The sequence below is a fragment of the Theropithecus gelada genome, chromosome 11 (assembly GCF_003255815.1).
Source record: "Theropithecus gelada isolate Dixy chromosome 11, Tgel_1.0, whole genome shotgun sequence".
Lineage (NCBI taxonomy): Eukaryota > Metazoa > Chordata > Mammalia > Primates > Cercopithecidae > Theropithecus > Theropithecus gelada.
The window spans coordinates 78,225,919-78,239,857 of NC_037679.1; the positions used below are offsets into that span (position 1 = coordinate 78,225,919).

The window sequence follows — 13,939 nt, forward strand, 5'->3', positions numbered from 1 at the left end:
GGCGAATTACGAGATTAGAAGTTTGAGACCAGCCTGGCCAACATGGTGAAACTCCGTCTCTACTAAAAATACAAAAAAATTAGCTGGGTGTCGTGGCGGGCACCTGTAATTCCAGCTACTCCGGAGGCTGAGGCAGGAGAATCGCTTGAACCCGGGAGACAGTGGTTGCAGTGAGCCGAGATCATGCCGCTGCATTCCAGCCTGGGTGACAGGGCAAGACTCCGTCTCAAAAAAAAAAAAAAAAAAAAAAAGTTTTTTACAAAGGGCTTTCTTAGGTGTCCTCAGGTGATCCGCCTGCCTCAGCCTCCCAAACTGTTAGAATGACAGGCATGAGCCACCATGCCGGGCCCTAGCTGCTCTTTGTGCATCCACTTGCAGGATCCTCTCTACAACCCTAAGAAGTGGGCATTATTGTTATCCCCATTTTTAATATGAGAAAACTGAGGCATGGGGGGGTGGTTAAGGAATTTGCTAGTCTCTTGGCAACTAAGTGACAGGATTGAAATCAGGGAGCATGGCTCTAGACTTCGCACTCTCACTAAGGGACCACTCTAAGCACAGAGAAGTTAAGCAAACTATGTAAAACCAAACAGTGCAAAATAGCAGATTCATTCTAATGCCTTTTCAAGTCCGTTTTCTCCTAACCTGGACCTTCTCTATGCTAATACATTGGTCGTCCCAACCTGAGAAGGCATCTTGTTGATGAAAAGAAGCAGGAAGGGAAGGAGAAGAGCAAAAATAAGAACTGGGGCTTTGTTGGTGTTTGGAATTGTTGATATTCAGTGGGGACACTGAGACCTCCAGTTTCCAGACGTGAGGGGCTGCTTTTTTCTTTCTCAAATGCATCTCACACTTGACTCTCTGTTCACGTCACCAGGGGAGATTTAAAATTTCATTGCCCTGGCCATACTTTTCCCAAATAAAGCAGAATGTCTATAGAACAAGGGAGGAAGGGCCAGGTGCAATGGTTCACGTCTGTAATCCCAGCACTTTGGGGGGCCAAGGTGGGTGTATCGCCTGAGGTCAGGAGTTTGTGATCAGCCTGGCCAACATAGTGAAACCTCGTGTCTATTAAAAATACAAAAAATAGCCAGGTGTGGTGGTAGGTGCCTGTAATCCCAGCTACTCAGGAGACTGAGGCAGGAGAATCACTTGAACCCAGGAGATGGAGGTTGCAGTGAGCCGAGATCTGCCATTGCACTCCAGCCTGGGTGACAAGAGTGAAAGTCTGTCTTAAAAAAAAAAGAAAGAAAAAGAAAAGAAAAAGGGAGAAGGAGAAGGTAGAAGGGGCAGGAGAAAGAGGAGGCAGGAGAGGAATATTTACCCAAATCCTGCTCTGTGTCAGACACTGCACTAAGAGTTTCAATAGATTTTCTCTCTTATCATTCTGATAACACCATGTGCTATGCCAGTGCTTCTCTACTTCAGCTGCCCTTTTCAATCACTTGGGAAGTTTTAAAAGATGCGAATGTCTGGATCCCACCCTCTAAACATTCTGATTTAATCCAGATGAGATGAGACCAGAACAGTGAGATTTTTAAATCTTCCCAGGCAATGTGTGGGAAGCATTTCAGAAAGAGGTCCCTGGTACCTACTATCAAGATTAGACCTTGGTGTTTCTGCTGAACATCAACAATTTCCAAGAATATCACCATCCAACAAGGCCACTCTGCAGCCCTGATTGCTCAAGACAAAACTAAGCCCCATCTGTAATCAAGTCTGAGCCCAGATGAGAACACTGCACAAAACACAAAAGTGACCAAGCATCTCTCTACCCTGCCTAATATGAGTGACTGCTGCTTCCTCAGCAGTCAGCCTTAGCTTTGGTCTAGTCCTCACTCTTTCTAGATAAGATTGATGAAGACACCCAATCAGAATTACCCCCACTTCCTGGCAGCATCCAATTCCGAACAAAGCTCCAGGTCTGTAAATGCTCCCCAGACCACCTATCACCAGCCCAAAGCCTATAATAGATTCTTTCTAACACCCTCTTACAGAGACACCTGAAACTTCCCTTTGGTATCAAGGAGTGACAACAATGTTTGTTCAACCCCAGGTGGACTCCTGGTGGCCTCTTTCTGGAGGACGTTGTCCAAATGAGCTAAACCACATCTCTGATCTGTTACAGCAGAGACAACTGCCTTTTGGTGGGCAAAGGGATCTGAGCGAGGTCACATAGCTAGGAAGTGTCTGGCAGTGCTGGAATAGGCGCCAAGTTGGTGTGACTCAGCCTGAGCACTTCACCTACACCCCAGGCTGAATTGTCTCTCGGCAGCTAAGCCCTACTGGCCTGGGCCAGAGAATCATACAAGGCTCTAGCAACTTACCTGTTAGATAAATGGTTAACATCACATACACTACCCCAGGCCTCCTCTGCTGTCCCATCTCCTCCTGATGGTGTTGGCATCTGAGCTCCCAGTGCCAATGAGCTGAGGAGCTTCCTAGCAGAAATGGAAGCAAACTGAGAGCTGGCACACAGGTTACACATTCAGTAGAAATGTGATTTTCAAGCCACAGAGCAGTCAGAGGCACTCCAGGGCATGAACCAGAGGCACTAGTTCCTAGAGGGCCAAAAAACTTCCCTGACCCTTGCTCTGCCGCTTTCAGGCTGTTTGACCTCAGGCAGATCCCTAAACATCTCTGAGTTTTGGCTCCCTCATCTATAAAATGGGAAAGTAATACCTTGCCCTGTCTATGTCTTCAAGTTGTAGGGAAAACTATGAAACTGCTTCAAGACAGGTTTATACACACTGTGCAAATCCATAATGTGCTATTTTTATTACTCCTGTGGCTCAGAGAACTAATGAGATATGCAGAGTCCAAACATACCCTTTCTAAGAAGTCAGACATGCCTTTGGTTTTCACTGCAGACCAAGCAGCCAGATCTAGACGTGATAAACTTGCAGAAGGCATCTCTGTCATTTTTGTCAGCCATTTTTTTCCACCAAAGTTTTGGGTGACAGTCAACAGGATGTCTTTATTTCACAGATGGCGAAGTCACATACACAAAGACACACAGTTATACACAGTTACATTTATAGACAAACACATGGAAACACAGATGGACACACCCAGACATACACACAGTCACATGACAGACAATCAGGGAGGCACACAAGTGACATTAAACTGAATAACTAATCTGGATGGGGACCTTTTCTGGTTTTAAAGCTGCATCCTCAGACCCCAAAGCAGTTCCAGATACGTGAAGTAGTATTTGTCAAATGAACAAGTTAGAGAATGAATAAATAAAGGAATGAATAGATGGATGGATAGGTGGATAAATGGATGAATAAATTGTTGGTTAGGTAGATGGATGGATGAATGGCTGAATGGTTAGATGGATGGATGAATGGATGAATGGTTATGTGGACAAACGGATGGATGGATGGATGGTTAGTTGAATGGATGAACAGACGATGGATGGACAGATGGATAGATGGATGGTTGGTTGGTTGGTTAGTTGGTTGGTTGGTTGGTTAGTTGGATGGATAAATGGATGGATGGATAGATGGATGGTTGGATGGTTGAATGACTGGATGGATGGATGGATGGATGGATAGATGAATAGTTAGAAGGATGGATAGATGGGTGGATGGATGGATGGATGGATCATGGTTAGATGGATGGATAGATGGTTGCTTAGATGGATGGATGGATGATTGGATGGATGGATGAATAGATGGATGGATGGATGGATGGATGGATGGATGGATGGATGGATGGTTGGATAGATAGATGGTTGTCTGGATGGATGGATGGATGGATGGATGGATGGATGGATGGATGGATGGATGTTTAGATGGATGGATAGATGGTTGCTTAGATGGATGGATGGATGGATGGATGGATGGATGGATGGATGGATGGATAGATGGATGGTTTCTTAGACAAATGAAAGGATGAAGGGATGGGTAATACATGGTTGGTTGGACTGATGGATGGATGATGGACAGGTGGTTGGTTAGATGGATGAATAGATGGCTGCTTAGACAAATGGATGGCTAAATGTCTGGTTGGATGGATGGATGGATGGATGGATGGATGGATGGATGGATGAATGGATGGATGGTTAAATGGATGAATTAATGAATAAGTGGATATACACACAGTCCAGCTTTCATACGCACACATGCAGACATACCCAGGAACAAAATCACATATGAACATATACAAACACCCCCAAACACACTTTATCATCCTCAGATCCTGTTGGTCCCGCATCCATCTCCCTACCATGCTCCCCTTCAAAACACCCTCAGGTCTCTCTCCCCTATCCCCAGGCACCGCGGCCGGTCCCCTGAGGAAGGGCAGAAGTCCCGCCGAAGGCACTCTCGCCGCTGCTCCAAGACCCTCTGCAAGGACAGCCCTGAGGCCCAGTCCAGTCGCCCGCCCAATCAACCCCTCCAGATGCTTGGCTACCTGTCAGCCAGGGGTGTAGTAAGTATTCTTCACAGCCTCCTCTGCCAGCCTTGGCCACGACACTTGGGGGAGATGGAGGCACAAGTTCAGGGCAGTATATGATACATTTTAATTCAATTTCTGACAAAATATCCCACTGGCTACAGACCTCATTAATGATGAACCAAATGATCATTCACCAGACTTTGGCAACACTGGCTTGGGGATTTGGGGGGGAAGGGGGAGAAAAACTGAATATCCAGTCTTTTGTCAGGGGAATGTTGACAAATAAATACTTGTCTCCAGAGTGATATCTGCAGGAAGACATGTTTAAGATACCATAGGAGGATTTTCTGTTTGTTTGTTTGTTTGTTTGTTTGTTTGTTTGTTTTTGGGAGAGAAAGGAAAAGAAGGGCTCTTTGACATAACAGAGGCACTCCAGCTTTTACATGAAGTCTGCATCTTTAATGCCAGCTGGATAGCAACATTGGTTGGCAGCTGGGATTTCATTTCACCTATAAACATGACCTTGAATTTATATGACAGTCTTCTTCCAAGGAGGTCATAGCTCTTGACCTGCATCCTCTCATGTAGCCACACAAGGTCTTGGGAGTTGAGGTCACAGCTGTTCTCACTAGTCCCTTCTACAGATGGGAAAGAAGAATTAAGGCTCAGAGAGGTTAAGGGCTAGGGTAAAGCCCCAGAGCAAGGCAAGAGTTAATCCAATTTAGCAACAGAGCATTGAATAGAATTAAGCGGTGCTGCCCCAAGTCAACAAGGACAAGCTGGAATTTTGACTTCAGATAGTTTGACACCATGAGCAAGAGACTTAGAAATGGATCTGAATTCAGTTCTAGTATGGCCACTTTCTAGCTGTGTGGCTTTGGGCAAATTACTTAATCTCCATTTTCTCATTGGTAAACTTGAAGTAAATACCACTTCCATATGTGATTGTTGGGAATATCCAATAAGATAAAGTACATGAAGGCCTTTTGTAGACTCTAAAGAGACAGAGAGATTAACAGGAAGAGAGTCAACATTGATAGAGTCTACAATTGCAGCAAACAGCTGTGAAAGGGACTGTCTTCTCTAGCTACATGTGAACTTGAAAATTTCAGGTAGATGCTCCCTAAGGAAGGATGAGGTGGAAGCAAGGAAAAGTTCAGGGGTCCTTGTGGGGATGTCAAGAAAGGGAAAGCAATGACAACAGTTGGGCCTGGTTGACACAATAATTATCTGCAGTGCATTCCAGGAAACTTCTTTACCAGTCAAGACACCCAGCATCACCAAGGTCTAGTTTTACCCAAATCCTCTGCCTACCTGGAACCATCTGCAACTGTCCCCAGACCCCTTCTTGGTAGAGATGTCTGTGGTTACTGAGTCCTTGCAGATGGCAAATGCCCACCTGTGTACTCTCTCTCACACAAATATCCTAAAAAGGGGTCTTCCCAGCACGACAAAGTCTAGAGGCTTGGATTTGAGTCTTGTTTTGGCTGGACTTGTCATTTTACCCCTATCAACCTCAGCTTTCTCACCTGAGAAATGGGCATGATTATCCCACTTGTCTCCCAGGAGGATTGTGGCAAAGGTAAAGATAAATTTGAAATATGAGCATGAAGAGGTAGAGGAATGTTTTTAAGTTAGCAAAGGATGCCTAATCTCCCTGATCATGGTATTCGTGGTGGTCCATCTGGAGGTCCCAATTGACCCTAGCTAAAAAGTGCCATTGGAAGCAACTGGCTTATACTTTCTTACAGGTCTGGGATGGTTTTCCAATAAGACATGTCTGTCAAGATGTTACAAAAAGCTAGGTCTGTCCACCCACACAAGCTGGGGAGGTTACCAGATTGGCTATTGGTAGTTTGCTTTCCTAAAACACACAGGTTCTTGATGGCTTTGAGGTACAATGCCTCACTGTTCTTCATGAGCCTGGCCCTATCAGAAGAGCTAAAAGCCAGGGTTTACCTGTACCTATAAGAGAGGCCTTAAGAGCTCAGCTAGTGTAATGCTCTGATTACTAAGAAAGGAAACTGAGATTCACAGAAAGGAAATGATTTACATGGGCTATGGCAAGGCAGAGTTGTTTAAAAACATGGGATTATGAATTTGTGGTCACATCATATCCCTGAGATAGGAGTAATTACTTAAATATTCCTAAGCTGTAGTTTCCTCATCTGTAAAAAATAATAATAGTAATAATAGAGATAATAACAGTCTCTTCTTCAAAAGGCAGCTGTTGAGCCCAGTACTTGACACAGGTGCAAAACTTGACAAAAAATATGATGACAACATTCCAGATCCTGGCTGCACTTACCAGCTGTGGCTCCTTGAGCAAGTTTCTGTGTCTCAGTTTCCTCAAAAACTGCAAAACAAGGATAGCAATAAGACCTACCTCATAAGAATGTTATGAGAATTCAATGGCACAATGTAAGTAAAAGTTTTAGAGTATAACAGGCAAGAAGTAAATGCTGCATAATGCTTACTGCTTGTGATAGTAACAGCAGTAGAAGTAATAGTGGAAATAGCAGTGGTGATAGTAGTGGTGGCAATAGTAGTGGTGATAGTAGTAGCCACAATAGTAGTAGCAGTGGTAATAGCAGTGGTAGTAGTAGTAGTAATAGTAGTATAGTTCCAGGCACAGGCTAGGCTGCGACTTGAGCCAGGGCCCCTGCTTCCCAGACCAATTTCTTTCCATTCTAAATGGTAGCTGTAGCCCAAATGGCTACCCTGCCCCACTCAAGGTTGCCTGGCTCCCGGAAGAATCACATGGCCCCGGATCTGGTTCTTTGAGTGCTCCTCATGCATGGCCCTTTCTCATCTTCTCCATTACAAAAGCAGAGATGGAAGAAATTTCCAGATTGGATCAAAGGTTTTCCAAGGGTCCTGGCCCCAAGTTTTTCTCTCTGTTAAAGCTAACAGTACATTTTCATTGAATCACCTGTCTGATCATTCATTTACGTCTACAAACACCTATGGAACATCTACAAAGGGTCAAGCTCTGACTTATCTCAGGATCCAATTACTAAGAAAAAAATAGCCTGTGCCTTCCAATGAAGGGAGACAGACAAGTTAAAAACAGTTAAAGGCAATGCACAACAATTGATGCTCAGATGCTTAATTGGGGTACAAGGTTAGCAGACAGGGGAGGGAACTGGGATTAGGGTTAGGGGTGGGCAGAGAAGGTAACAATTACCAGAAAAGCTAAGGGTGAGCCAATGAAGGGGAAAATAAAGATTAGAATTGAGAGTTGAGATAAAATTCCAGGGCAAGATATGGGCTCTGGAGGTAAAGAGGAGCTCAAGCATGAAGGATTGTCTATGCCATATTTGATTACAGGTATTTCACATGCACAGCTCTTTTAAAAAATCAAGGACAGTTGCATAATATCAAGGGACTTATTTACATATATGAATATGAAAATTTGGGGGTTGGTTCTTAATGGAAATCTTAGTTGGTGAGCTTAAGGTAACCTGAAGCTCTCTTGCTTGGTCAGCACCCAAATCCAAATAGAGAATCCCAAGAGAGTTTAGAGACCCCTCACAGCCTCACACATGGTCCTTATCTTCACTCCACCATCTCTGTTCAAGGCACTGGGGAGACAGATAGATTGTAAAAAAGAAAAAAAAAAATACTACTCTTCCTGAACTCCAGGGGCTCACAGTCTAGTAGTCAGAAGAATGCTGCAATATAGTGTGATTGTTTTGTAGTTAGGGCTGGGATTGAGTCAGGAGTACCAGTACCTTCTCCAGTTGTAAAATATTCAAATATTTTCATGCCAGTTGGTAAATAGGCCCTGTCATTACCTTACCCAACCCCAGTCAACCTAGCCATCCCTCCTCTTCCTTGGCACTTTCTGGATCTTCTCAGAATCCTGAAACTGAAAAGTGACAACTACTTCCCTTCAGCGTCAAAGCCAGCTTCCTTTGTGGTGGGGCAGTACCCACAACCAACTAGTTATTGAATACTGTGAATGTCACTCCTGGCAGTGATGAAAGCAACTACAATGTGTCATGGAAGCACAGAGTAAGGGCCAGACAATGTTGTCTTGATGTCTGAGAAGACTTTACCAATAAAGGATTATTTGAACCGGGCTTTGAAGGATGCATAGGAGTTCATTGGGTTGCAATGGTTGATGGACAGAGGGAGGGGAAAACACCACTATGTGTCAGGCACTGTCACATACTTTACATAATTTTTGCCTCATTTGATACCTAAAACAGTTATTTGAAGTAGGTGCAATTATTATCATCATTTCGAAGATGGGAAAATAGGCCCTGTGAGGTGTTGGTACCTAGGAATGTAACCAAATTGGGAGAAAGGGCAACTGTTATGAGTTGTGGTTTGTGCCTTGAAAGCTTACCCTGATAGCTGGCATGGAGGGTGGACTGGATGATGGGAGGGTGGATTGGATGATGGAGGGACTCTTGGCTCCAAGGATTAGCCAAGCCCTTTCCCTGTGGTATAGGGCTCTCTATCAAGTCTATCATAACCAGAGAGGGAATCTAGAAGGAGGCTGATCAAGACTGGAGCTGGGCCAAAGACAATGGCAGGTTTCTTGTTTCCTCCTCTTGCCTTCAGCCTGGGCCAATAGTTGCTAATGCCTGTCAACAAAAACCCGTACAGATGTCGAAACCAAAAATAATAAGAATAAAAGCAGAACTCATAGTCCATAAAAGAGGATTTCATGAAATGTGTAAACTGGAAGAGGCAATGTGATTAAGACATGAGCTTTGGAGTAGATCTGGGCACCCTGGAGTTCTTGATCTCTCCCTGTGAGACTCTGGGTGACAGCAATAACTAATGCCTACTAAGCACCTACTATGCACCAGGTGCTAGGCCGATTGTTTACATGTATCATCATCATTGCATTTATTTTTACAATAGCTTTCCAATGGAGCTTCCCCGAATATCTCCACTTTATGATAAGGAAACCCCAGTCCAAAAAAAATTAAGTAAAAGGCAGCTATTCAACAGAGAAGCTAGGGTTTGAATCCAGGGTCCATGTTGACCTCAGAGTCCTGTGTTTAATTACATGACCTCCTCTGTGCCTCATGTCTTTGGGCCTCAGTATCCTTATCTGTGCCTTGAGCTAATAATAATCATACCTACTTATAAGATTGTTATGAGGATGGAGTAAGATAAGGCATCCATTCATTTCAAAAATAAACATTAAGCATCTACTCTCCTGCCCTCATGTGGCTTATGCTCTATGTGAAAAAATTTATCCCAATGCTTGGGACATAACCCTCAATGTATGCTAGTTGCCATAATATTTTTTGTCATCATAGCAGCTTTACTAAACTTATCCCAGATAAACCCAGATATGATGTTCTCAGAGTATCTCTAGCTTCAAAAAGCTGAATCCATCCAAGATCTCAGGTGAACTTCACACCAACCCCAGGAGAAAGGCAAGATGGGAATATGCTTCCCACTTTGTAGATAGGGAAAACGGGGCTGAGGGAGAATCTGGATGGCCAAGGCCTTCTGACCCCTGGTCCAGGTACTTGCACGTTCTGCAAAGCCTTTGAGCTCTTGCCCAGCTGGGAGACTCAACATCCAACGTTTAATACCATCATCATAGTTGAGAGAAGAGAGGAACCAAAGTACAGAACGTGGATGAGATGAGATTTGGGGATTTTCTGAGCCATTGGTTTTTTGTTTGTTTGTTTTTGTTTTGTTTTGTTTTGCTTTGTTTTGTTTAATGGGAGGTGACATAGCTTTGTCAACTTTTACTTTTGCTAAGGAAGGACAGAAAAAAGAAAACGACTATTTTCTATCACTGAAGGGAGATTTTACTACTAGAACAAGAAGGAAAGACATGACCTTGGAAGAAAAAAATGAGTCTTTAAATCGAAAGTATTTAGCAGGATGAAAAACTAATTACATTGAACTTATTTGTTTTTGTTTCAATTTGGGCTGGTGAAAATGTGTCTAACTGGGTCCAGGTGGGGATTTCTGAGAACAGGTGGGCAGGGTGTCCTCAGGAGAGGCTTCGAAGAAAGGGTGAGCCTGAAGTTGTCATTCCCTCTGGCTCCTGCTTAAGGAAAAGAATAAGGAGGCCAGACCACCTCTGCCTACCAAAGGTTCAATGCAGTGTACAGCCCCATGGCATAGCCCCAGCCCTAAAGGACTTTGTCATCTTCCCATAATGCCCGGCACGTCTCCTTTCTCTTTCTCCATCTCCTCCTCCTCCCAAATGAACTCCCACCAGGTCAATGAATCCATTCTTTTGCTGTCTTCCTAATTAGTGCACTAAGGAAGATGAACAAAGAAAGGAAAATAAACTTAATGTCTTTGTGAAACAAAAGCTTTTTTTTTTTTAGGAACAACCAGAACCCTCTAGCTAAAAGCTCTGCCATACAGCTCCATACTCACATGAGAATTTCCAGTCCCCCATATGGCAGGGAAGAACAAAAAAATGTATAGCCGTCTCTCTCCATGGGGCCATTTGAAGCTCAGTAAATGGACTTGTTCAGTTTAATTGGAATTCTCTTCTTGATTGTATTTTTGTAACCTATTAGGCCGTGCTGCCTCTTGATCTCGGAATTCAGCTGAAATTAAATTTTGAAGTGTAAGTGAGAGGTTGCCTTTTTTCCCCGTTCTTGATTAAATAATGATTTGAAACAAAAACAATAAATAACAGTGCCGGCTTCCCCGGAGGGCTGAGAGAGACTCCCAGTGAAACGCCAGGGAGCTGGAGTTCGTGGTGGGGGGATTTAATTACTTATTAGAAAAACCTGAATGTGAACACTGAGTATATTAAGGAACAAGGAGATGAGGCGAGCTTTGGAGTGGAGAGAGAGAGAGAGAGAGGAGATACTGGAGCTTCACATTGGAGGGGGTTGAGAGAGTAAAAAGGGAAATATTTGCTCACTTCCCCCCAATGGCCTTGAGTTCATGAAAAGCATTCTGTATTTAAAATTTTTTTAGATAAATTTTAAAAAGTCTGAGACTGACTACCCTGATCCAGAAAGAAGGAGTTTATAATAACTCTGAGGTCTGGATATGGTTTAATGGATCTGGTCTCCCAGTTCCTTTCATTGACGAAAGTCCAAGAGGGATTAAACAGATCAAGATGGGAGAGATGGAGCAATTCACTTCACAGATCTGGAGGGAAGACATGAAACATACAAAATGTACCGGGTTTATGTTGCTTACAGTGGGATCAGAGTAGCAACAAACTTTTAAAACAGAGGGTCTCCAACTTAGATGTCTTGGTGGCCAGGCAGCTAATAGATATGAGTACAATGATCTCATGGGTTTGGGGTCAGGAGATCTCATGCCCCATCTAAAAGGGGAAGCTGTAATTACTCTCAGCTGATTCTTGCCAGTCAGGGATTCGGGCCCAATGTTGCCAGATCTTATTTTTCAACAGAAACTGGAAATGGGGTTGTTATGTGAAACCTCCCTATTCTACCAATGTTGGCAGTTAATTCCAATTTACTTCCGACATACTAAGGGAGCTAAAGAAAGCATGTCTGAAACAAAGCATAACTCGGCTCACCGGTTTCGGCTCACCGGTTTTCCAGTGTTGATCTGGGGTATTGAAGCAGATAGTGTCCATATATAGATCCTCACCCTCTGCACTTTGGGGCACATGGCTGACTTCCAGCTTCCAGATGGTATTCTCTGCTGCCAAAACCTATTTTCTCTGCCTGTTTGGCAGTCTGGACATACTAGAGAATTTATGCTCCAGTGTTCAACCTTCAACCTGTGAGTGATGGGGAACTGGTGTATAAATATCCCAGCTCCCTCACTCCTTGGTTGAGGTTAACTCTGGGGTGCATGTTCTACACTGGTTCTCAGGGTGTCATCACCAAAATTAAGTATCCGCTGCCCACTGTAATACCTGGTTTGATAATGCATCTTTTTTTGGCTCCCTCTCTCCTCTACATCATTTCCACACTCCACTAGAGAGGTTCCTTCCCCTCTCAAGTTATTGGCACTCATTTTCCATCTCGACTTCTAAGAATCCAGATTAGACAGGCATTATTTCACTTGATCATTAAGTAGATCTTGTAAAGCTGGATTTTCATGCCATAACCCCAAGAGTAGGCTTTTATGTAGACATCATGGAGGGTGAGGGCTAAGATGGAAGAAGAGGTAAAATTTGACCAAAGAAGAGAACCCTGGTGTGAGGGCTCCAGCTCTTAAAAGGGGGTCCTGGGTACCTGGAGGGCATTATTACCAGATGACAGAGGATCTGGAGTGGCTCTTGCTAACAAGTGTCTTGGGGACAAACAGCAGTTGCATGCACAGACAGAAACTCCCAATGCATGAAGAGGAGCTCTTCAAAGATGAATTATGAGAGGCCTATTACATAAATAAGGAGGCAGAAAGAAGCAAAGGAGAACCATCCTGTTGTATCAGTGTCGGAGGGCGGTGACTCTTTGCACCTTACGTGCCAGAGAGAGTAGCTGACTAGGAAGGCAATACCCAGGGATGCAAGGGCAGAGGCAAGACCATGAGAGGCCCCTATTGTCAGCCCATCAGAAGCTCACAACTCTAATGTCTCCTCTGCACTTTCACGGTCAGACCTCTCCCATCCTGTCTTGGGCTTCCCTCAGGTGTGTCTTCCTTCCTCCTCTTCGTGTGGAGTGAATGGAGAGCTCTGCAGAAGGTGGAGTCTGGGGTTTAGGAGACCATTAAACTATCTGAACATCTCTGCTGATGACTTTGTGAAAATACTGCTACCACCTGGAAGGATAAACAGAGCCCAGTGAGACTTGTAAAGACAATACCAAGTAGAGTTCAGCTGAAAAGAAGGAGGAATGAATGTCTTCAGGCTACCACCTCCTCTGTGCCAGAGGAATCTTCTAAGCAGGCCAGATGGAGTGAGATGATTTGCTCATTCCAGATGTACCTGCTAGGGACATGATGTCATGCTGGTTGTGCTCTTTGAGAGGGTGACCAGCATGGAGAGCAACTGGGAGATCCAAACCCCCTGCTCTCCATTTACCAAGCTCTGAATACAGATTCAGGACTGCTGCAGCCCAGAAAAAGGTGTACCATCTCTTTTCTAATCTGTCTGGCCAGTAAAGGCACCTTTTTCTAATTCTTAACCCATAGGGAGCACCTTTTTTGTTTTTTCCTTTAAAAAATGTAATTCTTACATATATATTTCCAGGGTATATGTGATGTTTTGATACAGGCTTACACTATGTAAGGATCAAATCGGGGTAATTGTGCATCCATCACCTCAAGCATGTATCATTTCTTTGTGTTAGAAACATTCCAATTACACTCTTTTAGTTATTTTAAAATATAAGATAAATTATTGCTCATTCTGCCGGGTGCGGTGGCTCATGCCTGTAATCCCAGCACTTTGGGAGGCTGAGGTGAAACAGATCACCTGAGGTCAGGAGTTTGAGACCAGCCTGGCCAACATGGCAAAACCCCGTCTCTACTAAAAATACAAAAAACAATTACCCGGGCTTGGTGGCAGGCACCTATAATCCCAGCTACCTGGGAGGCTGAAGAAGGAGAATTGCTTGAACCTAGGAGGCGAAGGCTGCAGTGAGCCGAGATCGTGCCACTG

General features: G+C 44.0%; 1 protein-coding gene across 1 annotated transcript in view; it reads left to right on the forward strand.

The window, feature by feature from the left end:
* Positions 1-13,939, forward strand: part of SRRM4 (serine/arginine repetitive matrix 4) — a 184,516-nt gene that overhangs the window by 144,760 nt on the left and 25,817 nt on the right. The window contains exon 8 of the mRNA XM_025402155.1: positions 4,284-4,440. Coding sequence (XP_025257940.1) covers positions 4,284-4,440 — 157 coding nt within the window. The remainder of the gene's footprint in view (positions 1-4,283; positions 4,441-13,939) is intronic.